This window comes from Podarcis cretensis (assembly GCF_951804945.1).
Source record: "Podarcis cretensis genome assembly, chromosome: 10".
NCBI classification, from domain to species: domain Eukaryota; kingdom Metazoa; phylum Chordata; class Lepidosauria; order Squamata; family Lacertidae; genus Podarcis; species Podarcis cretensis.
In genome coordinates, this window is record NC_137179.1 from 32,049,841 (window position 1) to 32,072,176 (window position 22,336).

Sequence of the window (22,336 nt, forward strand, 5' to 3'; positions counted from 1 at the left end):
CCAATGAGTCAAATTTCTGCTTCTAACAATCCAAACACAATCACTTTCTTTACTCAAGGTATAAGACAAAACATGAACAGAATGGTTCCAAGGAGAGTCAATATTGATTTTTCTTATACTGAACCAAACCTATTTTAATTGAGAGCGTTTATGCTTAGAAATATTACTAGCAGTTTTCTTGCAGGCCACCAGAATCAGTCATTTCAATGAGAAACATCAGTGACTAATGGGGAAGGCTCACTCATGATGATCCAACAACCAATGAAATATCCCCAATTAGGAATATATGTCATGGTCCACACAATATAATAACCTAAATTTCTGAGAAACAGCAAAAATAGTGACATTGCTTTATACCTGGTGCTGGCCTAGAGCTGGAAGAATTGCTCCCCCAAAGCTCATAGGACAGTGCAGTAAAAAAGTTAGCGTCAAGATTTTCTGTTACCCCATGAGAGGTGGTCCTCTGACAAACAGTTCCATTTAAGCCATTTAGTGAGTCCAAAGCCCTGAATTTGCAAACATAAGTTTCAGCTAAACAAAATGCAGAAAAGCTGAGGGAAGACAAACCTCAGAGAAAGGGGGATGTAGGAAAACAACAAAGTATTTACACTGGGAAAGGCAGAGTTCACTTTGGAAAAAAGAGAGCTTAAAAACACACAGCCCCCTCAAAAAAACCACGAACACGTTTTTTTTAAAAAGCACATGGCAGACTTCCTCAAAGCTTTAGGTAGCAGTAGGTGGCCAGACATCCTGGTGTCAAGAGAGGCAGAATGTTTTATCCGTAAGTCCTGTTGTCTTTATCTGCTCTCCATCTCAAGCACTCTGATGGCAGTCCTATAATGTGAGGGAAACAGCTTCCTGTGTATTACAGCTGGTGGAGGGTTTGTAAGAGCAAGTGGCGGGCAAAGGAACAGGAATCCAAAGCATGATTGGGTCTGCAAAGATAAAATGGAAATAGGAGAAGGGATCAATATTAATGAACTTGTACTTGGATCAACAGATATTCTCAAAAGGGACAAAGAGTTCAGTTATGTAGCCCTGGAATCTGCCACAGGCAGCTGCAATCGCTAGGTGCTTTAAAAAATGCTCAAGATTTCCCACGATGCAACAGTCAGATACACTTCTATGTGTCCCATGTACATGTAGGCCCCATGGTCTAAAACAGGAGGCGGAGACTAACTGGCTGCCCAGATGTTGTTGGACTCCCAGCATCCTATGGTCCATGCAGGATGATGGGAGATGCAGCCCAACAACATCTGGAAGGTCACAGGTTAGCCACCCCTGGCCTATCTGGATTATTCTGGTGTAACTATGGAGTACAGAGCAAAGTATACCGCAGGAAAATGGGGTTGTGGGGCAGAAACAGGATTCAATCTGTAGCAAGAGTGAGGCGTGGAACAAAGAAGTTCTGCACTGACAGAAGTCTATCCAAGACAATTCTTTCTCTCTCTCTCTCTCTCTCTCTCTCTCACACACACACACACACACACACACACACACACTCTATCTATCTATCTATCTATCTATCTATCTATCTATCTTCATTTCCCATTGTTTAATATGACTTCAATTCTGCCACAATGTGGTCGACCACTAGGTGGTGCTGCAACAGCATGGGGGTACCGGTAATTGCCAAGAGAAGAACAGTGTGACTTCATTGAATATTTGTATTACTGCTCACACTGGGGCATGGTCTGAGACCGTCTGACTGCCAACACCCGCTTGCATGATCTTATGAGGTTCAATGGAAGACAAAAGAGCAACATGGATACAACTGTACTGCTCATATGGGTGAGAACAGAAACTAAAGTCTCTTGGGGTCAGATGAAGCAAACACCAAGCATCAATGAAATTAAAGCCTTGTAGCACTTTGGCAAAATGCCTTGGCTTGCATTTTCATTTTAGAAGGCGTGGAACCCCTTCTATCCATGTGAACATCACAAATCCTATTTAAATCACCATCTAACATTATTGTACCTTCTTGAAAGGACATCAGTTTAGAAACAGAATTGTAGAGTTGAAAGGGACCCTGAGGATCATCTAGTCCAACCCCTCACAATGCAGGAATATGCAGCTGTCCCATATGGGAATGAACCTGCAACCTTGGCATTATCAACACCATATTCTAACCAACTGAGCTATCCAGGCTGAGTAAAAGGGTATTTTTGAAAGGGTATTTTTAGGAGGGGATGGTAAACAGAAGCTATAGTTAAGGTAGTAGAATTAAGTTCCCCTTTGGCAAAAACAAATCTGCCAGCATCGTCCATGCCATTTACAGTTAAGGAGTAAAATTTGAGCCCTTCAGAACTCCCCGTGGGAGGCTCTGTTAATGAAAAGTTCTCATGTCATTCTGCTCTTTGAAAGGCAGACCTCAGGGGGATTATTGAGACCTTATGATAAAATATGTGTTTTGATTAACCACACTATTGTAACAATCGTTAGAACACTTAACATTAAAACATCAGAAGAAGGTTGTACTGTGAATGGCTCTGGAAAAGAGATCCTCATTACGAGAAGCAAAGCTACAGGGAACCAGGCAGAGGGCCTTCTCGGTAGTGGCGCCCGCCCTGTGGAACGCCCTCCCATCAGATGTCAAAGCAATAAATAACTACCTGACATTCAGAAGACATCTTAAGGCAGCCCTGTTCAGGGAAGTTTTTAATCTGTGATATTTTAGTGTATTTTTGGTTTTTATGGAAGCCGCCCAGAGTGACTGGGGAAACCCAGCCAGATGGGCGGGGTACAAATAATAAATTATTATTATTATTATTATTATTATTATTATTATTATTATTATTATTATCCTCTCTCTCAGGTCCCTCAGGCCATTCACATAGGCAACAAATGGAGGGGCATTAATAAATCAACCATAATGAATGAATAACCCCTCTCCAGATGAGTGTGTGATTCCAAGGCTGGATATCTATCACCCTTAAAAAAACCAGCCAACCAACCAAAAAAGGCTTTTCAGCAAAAAAGGAAGCTGTCTTTACAGTTTATGGCTAACGTTTAAGCCCTTTGCAATATCCTGTGTTGTGCTGAGAGGTTTCTGCTGGATCCAGCAATATGCTGTGTCTCTCTTCTCTGGGAGGAACAGGTGTTGCTCATGTTTCTTATTGAGAAAGGTGCAATACTCACTTTGTAACAAAGGCCAAAAGAACTGGCACAAGAGATTTAGGGAAATAATCCTGCTGGACCATGTGGTTCAGAGTCATCAAAGGGCCATAAAGGCTTGGCACAGCCTTGATCTTCTCTTCGCTCTGGAAGGTACAAGCAGACATGAATGAGATACAAATGAGTATCTGGGATCGTTCAGAGACCACTAAGAGGCGGCGGATTTTTACAATCAAGGAGTATATTTAAATTGTGTTGAAAATATAAATTTGCTGAGATGGTGCAGTTCAGATACCAGTGTCTCCTGTTTCTCTCCCATCCCTTCGTGGCTGCCTACCCTAGGGCCTTTCAAAGCCCAGACAATTTCTTTTTGGCCTGAGAAATGAAAGCATGTGCCCAGTGTCCCTTCTGGCCTTACAGGACATCCAGCTACCATATCATTTCTACCCTTTTTAAAGGGCAGAAAAAGCCCTCAAGTGGATGCATTTGGGATAGATGGGTGAGAAGGTAAAATTTCACACTTAGCTGTTGCTTGAGCACAATAGGTACTTGAACAAGGCCCTGTCTATGCAAGTGTATTATTTGCTTTCCATTCCTACCACATGCCTTCCATTTGCCAAGAGCAGAAATGGGTACTTCCATTTTAGAATACTTGGTATTGAGAACGGATTTCTGTTATCGCTTATCACCAGATATGCATAGAAGCCTTATACAGTCACAGAGAAAGAACATCTTCCACAAGCAGCTATCTTGGTCTTCTAAATCTGATTTTTGGAACAAGGGTGCGGTTTGCTTATACAGACCACACCTCACAGTTGCCACAAATCATTTGTTTCTCTCCTCTCACCTTGAGCAAACCCATGTGAATCAGGAGGCTGGTAATGAAAGCATCAGAATTGAAGGTAGCTGATGAAAAAGCTTCTCTCATCATGGCATCTGAAAAAAGAGAACGGCAGGTTTCAATTTTCCAGGGAAAGAGGCTCTCAAGCTTTAGAGTCCTGAAGGCAGGTGGCCAAAAGAAAGACACTAAGAAGCTGGTGGGTCACAGAACTTAGCTTGTATCTTCATATGGTGGCTAATCTGCAGCTGCATATAGCTCTTCCTATAGCATTTTTGTGTCCCCCACAATATCCCTCACCCCCAAAATTGGTTATTATAAAAAAATAGTTAATTTTTACTAACTGCTCCCATAGGCACCCTGCTGTGATACCAAAAAAGTTTTTACGACCACATCAAGACCCCCAAAACGTGTCTTTTCTTACCAAAACTAATAATTAAAAATTGGTCATGCCCTCTTGAACCCTGTAGTCAATGCAGTTGACCATTGGCCAATGCAGCCCTTCAGCTAAAACAAGGTTAGCCACCCCAGCCATAGCGACTGAGCCTGATAGCCTGCTCTTTTCCATCATTCTATTGGCCAAAGTTCCCAGGCTCACCTGTTGTTTCATTCACTGCTGATTTTACTGTTGGCTCATCTTTGAACACAGAAGATATCTTCAGAAAAACCGTAACAACTTTCTCTGTGTCAGATGTGTCTGTCTAGAAGAAACGTAATTCCAGAATCAAAAAATGCAGAATCAACGGCAAGGTATTTCTGCTGCTTGAAAGAACAACTAGTCCATGGCCATTATGCCTGGAATTGCAGCCCATGCATGGCACCTACATCCCTAGCTATTTCAACAAGTAGCAAGCATGGGAAACCCAGCCAGATGGGTGGGGTATAAATATTATTATTATTATTTTCAGGGGGAAGAATACAGATAAGTCTAATTATACTCAAGCATATTTTGTAGCCTTCCTGAAGTTATGTAAGTATCTGTACTCTGAATCCTCTGAAACACCTAATAAATACCAATCTCAAACTGTAGCTTTGCGAAAACAACCCCCCACGACTCACGAAAAACAGCTGTGACTTACCTGCTGCGCTATTAAGGTGGAGCATTTAGGGCCTAGTCGCAACAGTTTCTCTGGGGATGGAAAAGCAAGAAAAGTGCCAACATCCACAGGAGGGAGAGAAGGAGAAACCACTGGAGTAGAATCCTGGAAGAGAGAGCCCTGAAAATTAGTGTGCCCTAGTAATTCCCCAGAAAATTCACAAGCGCCAGAACTCTAGGGCTGTAGATGAGAAGTGGAGGGAAAGGCAGGTCCCAAAAAAGAGTTGCGGCAACAGGGAAGGTCGTCATAAATAAATGAGTGGAGAAGAGCCTAATGCTATATTACAACACCCTAAATCTGCCCTGCCAAGCCTTTCCATCGAACGTACTAAGGCCACAGCAAAAATATCTTCCTCTCACTGACGTCTTGTGCCTCAGGAAAAATGAGGGTCAAAGAAAACTTTCTCTGTTACAAGCCACTGCCTCAAGGCAACTGGAACGCCTGGACGCAGTGAAACCTACAAGGGCAACTTCCTCTTTACCACTGCTCAGTTGTGGGGGAGAATTGTGGGAAAGCAAGGAAAACTATGGGGTTTCCCCCACCATCCGCTCTGTTGTTTGGGATGAAGAGGGAGCTGCTTCAGCTGTTCCTGAATTATCTCTTCCAATGGACTAAAAAGGGATGGTGCACAGGGAAGAAACAAAGTGAAAGAAAAAGAAAGAGAAAGAGAAAGAGAAAGGGGTAGAGAGCTCTCTCTCTCTCTCTCTCTCTCTCTCTCTCTCTCTCTCTGTGTGTGTGTGTGTGTATACTGTTTGTGCATCTGTCCAAGAGTGTGGGATGGTGCCACTCATTGACAGTCCTAGCCTTCTGAAGGCATGTGGTCCCCGGAGAGTTAGTCCTCAGACTAGAGTCTGATTTAGCATTTCTGCTTTAAATTTAGTAGGCTAACTTTTGTTAGCCCTGTCCACATTAAACCACAATTTAACACTATAGTTTAATGTGAACAAGCATAATACTGATGCATACTGCTCAAATGTTCCTGCAGTGCTCCTCTCCTGCCATGGCTGAAACAAGCCAGAGTCTGGCTTGATTTATCATCTGAACCTGGGCTTCTGATTAGGCTGGAAGACTGTGATACAGAAGCAACTTTAGAGCAGTCCATTTCAGCATGCTACTTGCTCACATTAAACCACAATTTGTTTTAACCTGTGGTTGAATTGAATTGAATTTATTAATACGGTCACAGACCAGCATCAACACACACAATAACACAGATCATAAAAAATATCAGAAATACTAGGGGCAATATGAATATAACAAGGCTCTAAATACAAAAATTAAAATTAATTGTTAGCGTGTCCCCTGTAATTAACATTTAGGGGTTTGAACATTATGGGATACCACTTGCTTCCTGCGATTGATTGCAGACGCACAGAATTTAGCTACATTTAATGTAGTCTTGGGATTCTTGTCCTCTAACAGTAGTTTTAAACTATGGTATTCCAATTCTTTCCTGGACTTTTGCAAAACAGGTGTAATAACTAACCTGTGGTTTAATGTGACCTGTAAATCAGGGCTGTAGTGCTTAAAGTTTGTAAAAACAACTCAAAAGTTTTTCCAGTAGCTAAAAATATTTGAATCGAAATACTTGCTTAGCAGCCCAATTTGACTTGTATTCACGCGATACATTTTAATTAATTTTATGCAATGCTGCATTTGGAAATGGAAAAATTACAATGAAAAATATGGCAGGACAAATTTTACAGAACACTTTCCCACCCCATATCACTTCATCCACAGCTGTTTTCCCTCTATGTGAAAGTAACGGGATCTGTTCATACTTACATGTGCCTCCAAGATTTTTTTAGGCGTCAGTGATTCTTGCTCTCCCTGGCCTCTCTCCTGCAACTGAGTTGGCTCTTCTTCCTCCTCCTCTTCCTCTTCCTCCTCCTCTTCCTCCTCCTCCACTTCATCGTCATCATCTTCATCATCGTCGTCATCTTCTCCATCATCATCACTAGGTGGACAAGTGTGAGAGAGAATGTTACGAATACAGCTGCTTCATGCTGTATTCGAGCATTTTATTGCCAGTCAGTTTGTAACAATCAACACTAAATAATCCTAAATGCAAATAAGAGGAAGATCTAGTAGCAAAGATGGAAGGAAGCACACTTGTGGGAGTGGCTATTCTCCCTAGTGGTCCTTTCAAGGAGCAGCAGTTGGATCTCAGGAGTGGATATCATCCATCACTGTATTGTTCTTAATGCTATTTTATGTTCTATTCTATTTTTACATATTTCTGTATACCACCTTGATGTGCTATATGAGTGGGTGGTTTATAAATATTTGTATAAATAATAAATTGTTTCCCCAGAGCCTTCATCAGTGACTGAATTTGATTGTTTTACAGTTCCTATCTCATCCCCTTTTTCTTTTGTGAATGTTAGACTGTTACCTTCGTGGACAGAGATGCATTTGACATTTAATCTTTGTATAGCTCCTAGAAAACTGGTGGTATAAGACCCAATCATACTCAGAGTGGACTCACGGAGATCAATGGATTTGAATTAGTTATGTCAATTGATTTCATTAGTCTACTCTGACTTAGTGGAATACAACCTAAACTTGTCATCATATTTTTCTTGCCTCGTTTAGAAAACTGTAGCCACAAAGCAAGTTTTGTATCTTTACACAAGCAAAAACCATGTAAAATGGCTTATAAAATCTTTTTCTTAAAGGAGCTCAGAAAGGCAGAGCACAAACCCCTAAGCCACCAAAAAGAGCAGCAACAAGTGTTACCTGAAAAATATTTTCACACTTGGGAATAGAAGCTATGCATCCTGGCAATGGTTAACTAGCCAATCATGACTAACTAACATAAGGAATGAGCCATTTCCAAAGAGGGTCCATACAATTAAAGTTTTAAGGAACGAAAAACTCAGGCCAACCGATCAAGAGATGGGCATGTCAAGGGCCCCCGAGTCAGATTTATCCCGCTGTAACACTCCTAGAATGGTTGTTATAAAAACAGCAAAACCAATTAGGAGCCCAAGCTTCACTACTGTTGGAGAAATGGCCATTTCACAAGCAGCACTGCTTGCATGCAGCTTCACTAGAGAATCAAGGAACTCTAGCAGCAGATTACCATAGCTTCTTCATATATCTTACCTCAGAGATCCAAGTACTTCTGCCATGTTGAAGCCTTCAAGGATCTCTTGGAGCTGCTCACAGCCCTCCTCTCCAAAACAATTCCCTGTGGCAAGGACAGACATCAGCAAAGACTGTAATCCCCACAATGCACCTGCAGCCATCCTGTGACTCTCTCATATGTGTTACTGGGCAGATTTGGCAAAGTAATTTTGCGTAGAAAAGGGCAAAACTCTGTGGGTCATGGGAGGAGATTTCAGGAACTGCTGAAGGCTATCTGTTGGGACTGCGGATTTAAGGGAAGACTTTGAAGGTGTCTGAGGAAGAAGTTGGGAAATTGCCAGACTTCATAACTCAGAGAACCCTATCAGTTACAGGACTTTGCAGCAACCAAGCTTAGGACTTGGCTGTGGACTCTGACACAGCAAAGAACCCTCTCTGGGTTCAGAGGGAGAAAGCTACTTGTACCATCTGTGTGTGTATGTAAAGGGGTGTATGTTGGTGTTGGCCCCGTAAAGACCACTCTGCTAAACAGCTGTTTTCTGTTGTGAGCTTAACTACTTGACTGAGCTTCTTGAGCCACATGCACCCAACAAAAACTCTACAGCTGCCATAAAGGCATTTGTCTAGCAATACAAACTGTTGGGAATGAAACAGTTATTGCTTCAGTATTATCTTTATATGAACAACTTTAATATTTAAATGCCTAATCATGGGACGTGCTCTGAAGGAAATGCCACTTCAGTTGGGTTTGCTGGGTCTATGTGGAATAGTGTTTAAAAAGCAAGTATATTGTACTTTGGTAGTGAAGTCTCTGACACAAAATGGCTAAATTGTAGTGGTGATATAGAATATTCATGAACGTTATATATGTTAGGATTCTGGCTCCGTATTTGCAGTCATGGGATTGTTGTCTATCACATGATGGTGTATGTTTTCATTCCACAGTGTGGGAAGTGACGGAGACAGGATGTTTTGTATTACTGTGTTCCGTGATGTGGGACTATTGCCTTTGTTCTCTCTCTTTGCTGTCTGGTGAGAAAGAGGAAGGAGCTAAGTCAGAAGGCTCCGAGTGTATTATATGTAAGTAAAGTACTGAGTTCTGTTACGTAAACTGCTAACACTCTGCAGGATCCTAAAGCGTGCTAATGTGATGTTCAGGCTGGAGAAAGCTTTTAAAGCTCCTGAATGACCGACCAGGAGGGAGAGAACATGCCAGTTAGGCATGTGACTCTGCCAGGGTCCTACAAGCGAGTAGGATGATCCTAACAATATATGCTCGGAGAACAATATGTCAAAATGTTTCCTATCCATCTTCTGGGAGAGAAAATCACTTTGGCTAGGACTAAGACCCTGCACAGGCTCTAGGAACTACAGTCACATTGCATGGCCAACTGATATGAGATTCAATTAGTTAGGGAAGCTAAAGGACAGGAATCTCAGAGACACGATTGGAGAAGCAATTGTGGGCAATGGACCGAGAACCTATGTGAAGGTTGGGTTAAACAGAAGGTTGGGGAAGAGAGGGAACTGAGGCATACAGTACTGTATTCACATGCTGACCTGAATGAACCAGGCAATTATCCTGCTACAGATTTCTAGTAAAACATTTTTGACACTGACATCATAAGCCTCATACCATTGAGATCCAGCTTCTGTAGCTCCGACTTGTCCTCAGTAGCCTCAGCAATAATTAGAGCAGCGTCTCGCTTGATTTCACAGAAAGACAAGTTGAGTTCCTAAACAGACAGAAGCTATGGTTTTAGAGGAATATTTTTAAAAATTAGACATATATTTTGCATGTTCAAGCCAGGTATGTCTACAATTCACATTACAAAGTACCAAATCAGGAATCCAAAAAAAGCTTCATTAAAAAGGTAGTGATGAGGTTAGGGGAGAAATGACTGAATTATGAATAACCTTGTTTAAGAGATGGCAAATAGTGCTTGGTTTCCTTTTTAAGAATCACAGAAATAAATCCTAGATGAAGGTTTATGTTGACTCTTTGTAGTTTTAGATTCAGTACACTACCTCTAAGCCAAATTTCATATTAAATGGATGGAAAACACTTACATTTCTCTCAAACAGAATAAATGTCATTCTTCCATCACGCCAAGTGGCTTGTAATATATTCATGCTTAGTGGCTATGTTTTGGCATCAATTCATAATGGTGCCTTTAGCTTTAAGATGAATCTCAGCCATAGGCACAAAAATGAGTAGTCATGTATTTTGTCAATCCCTATTTCGGGGTTTTTGAATTAAACAGTATGGGGAGATGGACCAAAAAAAAAAAAAGTATTTCCTTTTTGAAATCTCACTTAATCACTCAGATTTCTCCCAAGCAGCTTAACAAAATACAGCCAATACCTTTAACTTATGGAGTCCTTCATTAACAGCTTCAGCAATGGCAACAGCACCCTTGGAACGTACTAGGCAGTCACCAAAGTTGATCACTTCCACTTGTCTGAGTTTCTTGAGGGTCTGAATGGAATAGAGAACATTATTCCACTCACTATTGTACATGACCATGCAAGACCACACAAGACCAACTTAATCCTAAGGAAAGTGTTTCCCCCCCTACACTTTCTCAAGATTTCCTGGCCCAAGTCACTGTTAGAATCAAGAGGGATTAATTTTAAGTGAAAGGAGTTCACCTCTGCCATAGCCACAGCTCCCTTCTCTGTAAAAGTGTTATCGTTCAGGTTGATCACCCTCAGCAAGGGATTGACAGCAAAAGCCTCAGCTAAGGCTGTAATTCCTGGATGGTTGATTCCATTTTGTGGCATGTGAACTTCTTCCAGAGTCCCAATAACCTGAAGGGGCAAAAAAAGAGTGGAAAGCAAATAAAGTTCATGTCATAGGTGATAATTCTAGGAGAGTAGTGTTCTCAGATCCTTTTCTCTCCATCTTCCACAATTGTTTTGGGGTATTCTGTCTGAACCCTTTGTATACTATTTAGCAATCAAAAGTGATTGGCTAATTTGAATAATGAAAAGCCTAAGCGCATTCCTGATTCTGAGACGCAGAACAACTTTCCTTTCTTGTCTCATTGCTTACTCATCGTGCTTGATTTACTTTTTAAACTATTAGTTTTTGTCTCTCTTTCTAATTTAGTTCAACACCTCCTCTTGCCCTTTCTCTTCAGAGTGAAATCATCTCCCTTTCCTCCACACTTCTTCTCCCAACCACTTTTACTTTGCATGTGGTGAGTTTCTGGTGCTAGCACTGGTCCAACAAAAATTCTGCAGCACAGCCAGAATGCAGGGTGGGTGAACAAGAAGAATTGAGGCCCACCTAAAAGTGGAATGCAGTCCACTAGTAGTCCCTGGCCCACCAACTGAGAAATACTGCAGGTGAGTTGCTGTTGCTTACCAGGAGGGAGGGCCAATGGAGCAGGGAGGTCAATGTGGTGCAAAAGCACCAGCAGGAACCCTAGATTGGCTCTGCCAGTGTGTTTGCTCCGCATCAACCTCCTTTCCACTCTGCCCCTCTTGATAAGCAAGAGCACCCATTTCCTGGCAAGCTAGCACAGTGGTGCCACTCTACCTGGCAAGCCGCTTCTTGCAGCAGTATCAACAGAGGTGACTTAGACTGCCTCAAATGGCCTTTTCTGATGGTGCAACGAACTTGACCACTACTAATACCATTCAATGCAGGAGATAGTAGCATTGTAGCAAAAGGAATTCATTTTTTTTAAATGGCACCACAACACACTTTGGAGGAATGTTCATTAACACCAATGGCTAAGAGCATCCCTTCCCATGTAGCAAATGTCAGGGCAAACTTCCTGTCTCAAAGTCCTGTTTTTTGTACTTACACTGAATGCCTCAGCAAGAGCAGTTGCACCATCATTTTCCAGGCGGTTCCTGCCAGCCACAAATACTTTCAGCGCCAAAGGCTTTCCTTGAACACTTGATTTCCTGTGACACTCTTTCAAAGCTGCAGCCAAGATCTAAAATAATAATAATACCAGACTGTTTATGCTACTATAATGTCATTTTGGCCTGAAGGATTCCATTCCTATAAGACACACATTTAAGCTACCACTTCCTATACATACAAACATACATAATGCAGGCACTCTGCAGGAAATATTACACACCACTGAAGGCTATTCCCAGCAATAATATCATGAGGGGAATGTAGGTTAGTAAGATGCAATGACTCTGTTGTGTGTCCTCAACTCAGATTTCCATGTGTGTGAGATAAGGACACAGGTCCCCAAATTAGGGTCTTGGCTCTCCCATCCCTCTCAAAAAAAACCCCTTCTATGGCAGGCAGAAGAACGCTTTAGATATTTTTTAAAATATCCGTCAAACATTAAACTTTTTTTTAGTAGAGAAAGAGAAGCCTGCCCACCCTGTTCAGCTTGTAGAGATTTTAATGCAGACAACAATCTGAAGCAATAAAAAATTTGTTGGCAAACAGAAGCCCTTCCAGAACTGGTTCTACTCAAGAGCTCTAAATCAAAGCTTCTGAATAGTCAGCACTTGTCAGATATAGGGTTTGAAGACAGTGTCAATCAACTGACAGGAAGTGACTTCACACAACCCCACTGGGATCTTTCCTTTGCAGTACCACTTGCATTCAAGATCCACGTTAAGGGGGAAATGTGACATCATGGTGACATCACATGATGGATAGGCAGGAAGCCCCAATAGTGGGGGTTTCAGGTTTCACCCTGCTGTGAAGATTGGATTCCCCACCCAGGAAATGCCCTTACCTTGCCACCACCAATGCCCATGCCACAATTGTTTAGCTTGAGCTCCTGCAGGGTGAAACAGGCAGGGCTTTTCAGAAGTGCCTCAAACCCACGCACTCCATCTGGTCCAAAGGCGTTGTCACTCAGATCCAGCTCTGTAAGCTGGCAGCCAGCAGAAACAATGGCCTCTCCAAGTGCAATCTGAAAGATGAACAAAAGGTAAATTTGACACAATGCCCCCGTCTACTACAGAGGACAGAGATCTGCCCTGCAGCCATTTCTTGCTGTCTCTTTTCACTCATCACCCGCTAGCAGCCTTGAGAGGCTCCTTCTCGTTCATAAAATGGAGAAGTTGCAGGTAAGCAGGCAGTTGTCCTATGTGCCATGCCTGTGTCAAGCAGCGGCAACACAAGCAGCTGGGATGAGCAAGTCACACCCATCTACCTGGATGCTATGTTTCTGTTTCCTCCTGGCCTTTTCTCCAGCAACAGATATGTTGTGACACTGAGCAAAGAGGACTGAGGAAACAGCCACTGATGACACTCTGCCCGCCTTATAATGCCTTAATGTTTTATTAAACTGTTACCATTATAATACAGATTCCATCATTACTCAATTTCTGCCCACCAGAGATCTCTCTTGGGAATTAATCTACGACAACCAATTTCAAAGCTTAAAATTACAACTCTTCTTAACCCTCCTTTTGGTCATTCATTAATCACATCCCTGTCTCTATCTGAAGCAGGGGTGGGGAACTTAAGACCCTCAAAATTCTCCTCAGGCCACACTCTTGACTGGGTCTGCTTTGCAGCTTAAGTGGTTTTGCCTGGAATGAGTGTGTCCTTGAACTCTGACAGTGCCTCTTGGTTGCATGGATAGAGGATAGCAAGGAGTGCATGACTGTGTGCTAGCCTACTGTACAAAGGTAATTTCTAACTTTAATGCCCAACCCACTTTTGCCTCTGCCTCTACCTACCACTGGCATGTGGCCCTCGGAAAGTTACCCAGAAAGGATAATAAAGCTTGGGCTGAAAAAGCTTCCCCACCTTTGCCATAAAGTCCCTGTAACAGAAACAGTATATTGCTCCCACTGTTGATCATCAAGCTCAGAAAGTCATTCCTACACTTTAGCCTCAAAAAAATATCATGATAAGAAATAATGAAAATGGCATTTGGTAATATTAGCAACCTAGTCTTACACTTACCAGAGCAGGGGGAATTTCAGATCGTAATCTCCCGGTGAACATATCACTCCAATGACATCTCTAAAATAAGACATATATATATTATATACATGCTTAAAAATAAAAGTACATTGTAATCTACCATTAGCCAAAGTATTTGTACTCACTTACTTCGTGTGCATAATGGAGAGCTACACAGGCTTTATATCAAATGTTTTGATCAAGAGTAGTTTTTTATAATAACAGGTTTTTGACAGCACATAACAATAATACAAACAGATTAGAAATTTGGTAAACTAATCCTTATTGTTGGTTTTAATTATTAAATGTTTAAAATATTTCTCTTCAACTGTTTTTTTACTGGTAATTTCATTGCTTTATTCCTCTGGGAAACTGCTTTGAGGGTTGTTGTTGCTTGCAATCAAGTGGTATATAAATTTTGTGAAATAAATAAAATCACCATGCTCCAAAGGAGGCATGCAGAGTGGCAATTTGCTCCAATATCCAGTATAATCTTGCACACCAATTTAAAATCTTACCACATACACACACAAGCTTAGTAACTACAGCCGAAGCAGTGCTACTTCAGAGTTCATAAAGAAGGCAAGAAGCAATGTTTTTTTTTAAAAAAATAGGGTCTATCTATGCAATCACCACCCCACCCAAAAAATAGTCAGACGGTTGTTTTGTAGTCAGAGGGTTGAGGGCAGGAGAGAGAATGGCTGAAGAATTCATAACTGCTACTGTAAGACCTGGCATATTTCATTTTGTTCCCTGCAAAAATAGTAAACTTTGCTTGAACAATGGTTTCAACCAGTATTTGCTCCACCAATTCAAACTTTTCCTTAAATCATGAGTGGGGAGCCTGTATCCCTCCAAATAATGGCAGAATACAGCTCCCAGCATCCCTGAGCGCTGGCCAGGCTGGCTGGGGATTATAGGAGTTGGGAGTCCAACATCTGGAGACCCACAGGTTCATTTACCAACAGAGTCAATCACAGGAAGCACAGTGGTGAAGGCCACTTATAATTCAAAATTGCTAGGACAGTTTCAATTTTTTTCTTATGTTTGTCACAGATCTCCCTGGGCCTGTTTTATCTGCTACTCAAGCAGACAATGAATTCAAGTTGCAAGATAATGAGTTTTCCACTGTCCATCATCCACTGAAATGCTCACCTTGAGCTGAGATTTCTTCTCCAGAGCCTTGGCAATGACCTTTGCTGCCTCCACCCCCACAGTGTTGCCTTCGAGGCGTAGTGCTTCCAGGCCATCGAACTCCTCAATCTCTTTAATCACCTCTTCGGCTGCACAGAATAAGCAGAATATTACTTTTTCCCAAGCTGAGATCTAACAGTGCTAACAGTACCAGTTGTGCAATTAAAAAATAATAATAATACTCTGGAGAAAGGGGTGTGTGTGCAGCCTAGGTATGTACTAAGGGTGGTTGGAGAATCTCTCTTGAATCATTCTCCTTGTTTGGGTCTCTAGAGGAACCACCAGAAAGAATTTGCCTGTGAAGCACAGATACACATTCATCCTGCAATTCAGAATCCAAAATCAAGGAAGGATTGGGTTTCCTGCAAATCTGCCATTTTAGAAAGATTAAGGGGACGGGGATGGGACACACACATATATTTGATCAGGCCAGACTTTTCCAGGATCTAATGCTGGGGAAACATTAAAAGCAGCGCTATTCCTCTTACCATCTTCTGCCGTATTGAGTTTCAGACTCTTGCCTTTGAAGCTCAGCTGCCCTCCGCCCACCTGAGTTTTAGCTAAGGACTCTGCCAGCTTAGAAATGTCTTCTGATGCCATTATTTTGGATTGTGTCAGCCTTTACTGATTACCAGTTGGGAAGGTTGCTGAAAAAGAGGAAAGAAAGCATATACCATCAATTGGGTGAAAACGTGCTGTTCAATTATATGTAGAATTTATTGTTTGATAGATAACTACTTTCAAGGCTTAACCCCTTAAGTGCTCATGGAGAAAAGGAAACAGCCAAGAGAAGGGAGCAAAGGGTTAAACCATCACACAACCTCCTGCAAAACAACTATTTCAGTAGACTAATAATCTTTGCCTACCTTATATTATATGCCAAGAGAAAAGAGGTCAGAACAGGCTAACACTGGGGTGAAAACTGCCTGCGAGGATAGCAAACAGGCCCTGTCACATGCAGGCAAAAATAAAAGAACAATAATTTACCCAAGTCACCACATGCTAGTTCTAAGAGCTGCAGATTAGGAAACAGCTATTGAAAAGAGGCTACAAAGCATAGCTTGCTAGTGTGTACCGCCATGCTTCTGCTAAGTTCAACATAAATAATGCAGTTTGGTTTAATATTCAGCATCAGCACATTTCAGGAGAGAATTATTTGCATGAGGCTGATGATAAACTGGGGCAAGCATGTCAAACTCACAGTAGTAGAAGGGCAATATTCATCACCTAGCATAACCTAAGCAGCTATATCCATAATTTTAAAAAGTCAGCTCCACACTCATTCACAAAATGTTGATTTTCTGAAGTCCTGTTCCTGATTTCTGCACACCTAGCAAAGCCTGAGCAAGGAAAAGCTCCAATGGGGAAGTTGGGGGAAAGACTAATTTGAAATATAGGCAATCAGATTCCTCATTATAACGCCTGCCTATGCTTTCTCTCATTAGCAGTATCTGGAGGAGGAAGGAAGCATTTCTCTGACCTCTGGCTGGGTTCAATCCCAGCCACTAACAAGGAACTCTGATATGGCCCAAATGTTACATACACAGCCTGACAATTCAACACTATGGATTTTAATTGAAATGAAAAGGGGCCAAAGCTAGATGACACAGATTAGGAGCCATTCCCAAGTTTGTTTCTCCCTACTTAAGGGCACTGGTTTCCTATCACCATTATTTATTTGTCACATTTTTGCACTAAGGTGTCTCAAAGTGACTTACAACAATAAAAACAGTGTATGTAGAATGTGGTATGGGCAATGAAGGCTATATTGGAGACACACATCTCATAGTTCAGGACTATCAATGGTAAACACAGTTTACTGTAAGATACAAGCCCCTGCAAATCAGCAAGAACCACAGAAGCTGGGCTCCCAGATTCAACATCCAACTGACACCATCTTACAATGTGTGTTACCTGGACTTACATGTGCACCACCAGCACTCATGTATGTTCATATACACACTGCTGAGAGGTTTAGGATCTTTTGCTGGAGTTACGAGGTGTGGTTGTCATGGATGTGTGTTAACCCTTAGTCTTATGCCTACAAGCAGCTCTTACACAAAGAAATAAAAGAAGCTTGGTTTATTATGTAACACAGGGATGACAGAATATATAAAAATGCTGCTTTAGACGGCAAAGTTACAGTCTAAGCTGGTAGCAAATGACAATATGTATACACTTCAACGAAAGAGTAAGATTCCCTAACTATTCTAAAGGCCTACAGAAGCATGGGCATGACAATTTTGCCTTAACCCCACACTAGAAGGGGGGTGGAGAGGAAAGTATACGTGCTCTTAAAGTGAAGCAGACGTGTGCAGGGTCCTAGGGACCACTGGGTTAAGCGCTGTCCGGTTGGAGCTGTGAGAGCTAACTAACCTTTGCATCTAATGGTTTTTTTAATACCCTTTTTGCCAAGGCATGCCAGCGGAGAAGGGAGGGGGTTGTGAAATGAGTGGTTTCTATAATTTCCATAGTTACTTCTGGAATTTCCTGCCTAGTTATCATCTTTGGTCATCCTGTTCCTGTCTGTTTAACAAAAAGGTGAAAGATTTGTGACAGTGAGCAATTACCTGAACCTTTACATCACCTTATCACTGTGTAGATGGATCTCACTGAGGAGCTGAGTATCCTGCACTTGACAACTACTGTAAATCTGCCTGTGTTAATCCTTAAAATCAGATGTGTGTGTGAACTCAGGATATTCCTGATTTCAAGATGCTGGAGTAAGGCTTGTGCCAGGTTACCATGCAGCTCATCATAGAGGGTCTCATTTCAATCTTATACTTAGGCCATGATCTACAGAGATAAACCATATCATAAACTCAGATTCACACACACCTCCTTCAAGTACTGTGAAACCCCCAACTACGTAATAAAATCACTGGTTGCTATGTTTCCTGGCAATTTGACCATGTTGGGTAATTTCAAAAGTCCACTTTATCATGTAGCAGGGAGGGAAGTTACCCTAAAATAATTTATTTTATATTAATTTCTAAGCGCAGCTGTAGAAATTGGCACCAAAGATGACATGGTCTGCAACAGTTAGAATTGTGCGAGCCACAAAACCAGAAAATGTGGAATGTGTGGTCTATCGGTCCAAAGTAAGCAAAGCAAACCTATTACTGTTCAATATTAATATCACTTTTTTTAGATAGGAAGGAATAGCCACTTGTTTCTTATCTCAGCACCAGAACTCATGTCCACAGCACTGCATCTGTTTGCCACCTTCTAAAATGAAGATTACCTTCATGCTATTTTTAAACAAGAGGTGTCACATTTATCTACAGGCCTAATTATATCTCTTGGAATTAATATTTTGTTAACTAGCCCCCCTCCCCAATTTCAATCCAAATTCTTATTTAAAATGTTGCTTGAACACGCTTTTTCAATTTTTAATTGAGTCAGCATGCTACATAACACACTGAATGCCAATTGTTAAAAGGCTGATCCAGTACACAAATCTTCCTGTATTCTTAAATAAGATACTAAGCATCTGTCACAATCAACATTCATTCCTAGGGAAGTCTCTCCATCTCCTTGATCATTTTGGTTGCCCTTTTCTGACCCTTTTCCAAATCTACAATATCCTTTTTGAGGTGAGGCAACCAGAACTGTACACAGTATTCCAAATATGGTTATACCATAGGTTTGTATAATGGTGTTATGATATTGGCAGTTTTATTTTTAATTCCCTTCCTAATTTTTCCTAGCATTGAAATCACCTTTTTCATAGCCACTGCACACCAGGTTGAGATTTTCATTGAGCTATCTACCGGTACTTTCACCCCAGGGCCTTTTTCTTGGTCCCTCAAGAGTTCCACAAGGCTTCATCTTATGACCCATGTATTCAACTCTGACATAAACCAGTGGGAGAGAAGCTCTAGAGATCTGGACTGTGGTGTTAGCACAACCACTTTGAGGTGGGCTTTTATATTTTCACAATCAAGTGGTGTATAAATTTTGTGAAATAAATAAAAATAAACAAACCAATAAGCATGCTAAGGACACCCAATTTTCCTTTCCATTTGATTCTAGAGAGGTTACGGGAGATCTTGAATCACTGCTTGAATTTAAGGAGGGACTGGATGTGGGCTAATAAATTCAGATTCAATTCAGATAAGACAGACGTGCTGTTGATCAGGAGACTCAATCCAGGGTTAGGTGTAAAGTCTGTTCTGGACAAGGTTGCACTCTTCATAAAGGAGCAGGTTTGCAATTTGGGAGCTCTTCTAGATCCAACTTTGCTCTTGGAAATCCATTTAGTAGCAGTGGACAGGACTGCTTTGTGCTGCTTCAGCTTGATGCACTAGCTGTACTCTTACCAGGAGAAAACAACTCTCCTCACTGTCAGGCCTTTTTCACATCTAGGCAAAGTTAACATAAGGCACTTTATGTCGACCATCTCTGAAAACTGTTTGAAAACTTCAACTGGTACAAAACGCTGCAGCTAGAGTTTTGGCCACCTCAAAAAGGATATTGTAGGACTGGAAAATATTATGTAATGGGCAACCAAATGGTCAATGGACTGCAGTAACTCCTTAGTTTAGGAGGAAAAGGTGAAAGGGGACATGATGGTATAGATCGGGGGGGGGCGTGTCTCTCTAAACCCTAGGGATGAATAAATTGAATGAATTGAGGAAACTCCTGGACTGGCTTATGCAAACCAGCCTGGCCAAGCTAGGGCAATTGGCAGGAGAACTCCTCCCCCCAGGTGTCAACAAAGACAGGGGTCTGATTTGAAGGGTTGTCAAGCTGATGGGGTATGCTTTTGAGCAGAGGTTTCTGGGAGGAATGAGCAGGAAGAGCGGGGGAGAGATCCATCTTGGCCAGGGAGAGAGGAAAGGTTGCCTACAATGCCGTTGGCCATGCTGTAAGATCTGGACTCTCACCATGCAGTCCGAAGGTGCAAATAAACCATTTTTTAAAAAGCACAACAGTCTCTGCCATGTCTTCTATTCTCCAAAGGGACAAAGACCCTGTGTGTGTCCCTGTGACCCCATGGGCTCTTGCCACCGCTTGGCAGTGAGAGAGGCAGGCACTGGACTTTTGTAACAATATACTGGCATAAAATTATGCATAGCATGGATTTATTTAGTGGGCAGAGTCTGTCGTCCTTTTCTTTAGAACCTAGGATCATCCAAAGCTGAATGATGGAAAATCCAGGCCAGGCCAGAGGAAGTACTTCTTCAAACACATCATAGCTAAACTATGGATTCACTTTGTAGTGACTGATGCCAATTTGTTTGACTTTGAAAGGTATTACATAAATACATTGAAGATAAAGTTATCAGTGGCTACTTGTCACAATAACAATATTCTGTCTCCAGTACTGAAGAAAGTATGCTTGTGAATATGCTAGGGAAAAGGTATGGCAGTGTGTTGTTGCACTTATGTCCCACCTATGGGCTTCTCATCACAGGTTTCCAGTTCAGTTTTGCACTATTTGGGACCATGATACAGTGGTACCTCGGGTTAAGTACTTAATTCATTCCGGAGGTCTGTACTGAGCCTGAAACTGTTCTTAACCTGAAGCATCACTTTAGCTAATGGGGCCTCCTGCTGCTGCCGCACCGCCACTGCACGATTTCTGTTCTCATCCTGAAGCAAAGTTCTTAACCTGAAGCACTATTTCTGGATTAGCGGAGTCTGTAACCTGAAGCGTATGTAACCCGAGGTACCACTGTATTTAAAAAGATCATTCCCTCCCCATCCACTGAGTTATCAACAGAGGCTTGGCTTCACATCTCACCACTATCAGAAGTGTAGTTGGGGAGGGGAGAAAGTTAGCTTTTTGGCAATGGCTCCATGACTATCAAGCTTTCTAACTCATTTTTTTCTTGTCATACTTTAACTGGATTTCCCCATTAATGATACAGTATTGCCAGTTCTCTGTTCAGACAGTTGTAGAAGACATGTTTTTTTTAAAAAAATACATAAAATGTATTTAATTTTCCACTCCTGTTTTGATAAACATTTTAGTGACTAGAGGCACATTATTACAATCTCTTCAGTTCCAAAACGCTTCAATATTATTATTAACTAGTGGTTTGTTACACAGGTCAAGAGACTGTCAACTTGTTTCCATTAGAATAATCACTTCCCAAACAAAAGTCCTGTTTAAAACCTTTTGTTTTTCTGCCTTTATCACCCTACTCCTGAAGCAAAAGGAAAATGCGCGAAGCTGACGTATTTCCTCATGTTGCAAGCTCTTTCAGTCATCGAGCATTGCTCAGCCAATCTAGACACACCGCTCGCCTTCATTGACTCGGTTCCGTCGGCTTCCTCGCTATTCTACGTAAGCAGCCTCCCATGCAGATGCTCACTTTAAAAAAGTAAGTGGAACTGAGAAAAGGTGAGCAAAGAGGTGACTCGAGTCCCTCGCTCCGTAATGCACGGGCTTCGCACAAACGCAACAGCACAACAAAATTACACGACAGGCTCACCCGAGTGGGCCCTAAAACTGCCAACGAGGGCGTGACGTCATACAGGGAAGGGACCGAGAGTTTTGGGCTGGTAAAAAAGCACTTCTAGTAGGGAGGTTTGAATCCACGTCTCCGCCGGGCGAACCGAGCACGGTGTATGTCCCGTGGGAAGATACGGACACGTGTATCTAGAGGGGCAACGCGCAAGTGCCTCCTCCTTTCCCACCACGCGCCGCGCCTGGCATGGCCGGGGCGGAAAGCGGGGAGGCGGCGCTAACAAACCCACCCGGCGCCCTCTTACTGGCGAGCCTGCCTAATAAACCCAGCCCGCCAACTCCCGCCCCTCCTCGCGCGAGACCACCCGGCGGCCGCTTACCTGCGAAAGCGCCGGGTTCCAGCCTGTCACGTTGCAGCCGCTACCGCAGCCCCAAGCCTACGAAGACGATGGCGTTATGGGAGGCGGAGGATTTGAAAGCCGGCAGTTTTGTTTCCTACGCTGTGATTCGCTCTTCGCCTTCCCGGTCTTCCGCGCCTGCGCAGGAAGGGGCTTTCACGGCCTCCCTCCTCCTCCCCTTTGCCCCCTCCTTCCTCCTAAAGGCGCCCAGGCAATTGTTAGTGCGAGAGCCTAAACGGAGGGGAGAGGTCACAATTTCGCGTCACACGACGCGCCTCCCCC

The 22,336-nt window shown here is 42.3% G+C and overlaps 1 protein-coding gene across 2 annotated transcripts; it reads right to left on the minus strand.

The window, feature by feature from the left end:
* Positions 1–103: 103 nt before the first annotated feature.
* RANGAP1 (Ran GTPase activating protein 1) lies at positions 104–22,252 on the minus strand. Of its 2 annotated transcripts, none has more exons than XM_079993785.1 (16): positions 22,037–22,252; positions 15,727–15,885; positions 15,200–15,327; positions 14,045–14,104; positions 12,861–13,040; positions 11,955–12,089; positions 10,792–10,950; positions 10,505–10,618; positions 9,776–9,875; positions 8,158–8,242; positions 6,835–7,006; positions 5,032–5,154; positions 4,551–4,653; positions 3,962–4,050; positions 3,139–3,260; positions 104–935 (listed from the first exon to the last, which is right to left on the minus strand). In XM_079993785.1, exons 2-16 carry the CDS (start codon positions 15,836–15,838, stop codon positions 866–868), a joined length of 1,752 nt encoding a protein of 583 aa, XP_079849911.1. In that variant the 5' UTR covers positions 15,839–15,885; positions 22,037–22,252; the 3' UTR covers positions 104–865. The 2 variants fall into 2 exon arrangements, with proteins under 2 accessions (XP_079849911.1, XP_079849912.1); XM_079993786.1 differs by lacking the exon at positions 22,037–22,252 and adding an exon at positions 21,682–21,942.
* Between the last annotated feature and the right edge of the window lie 84 nt (positions 22,253–22,336).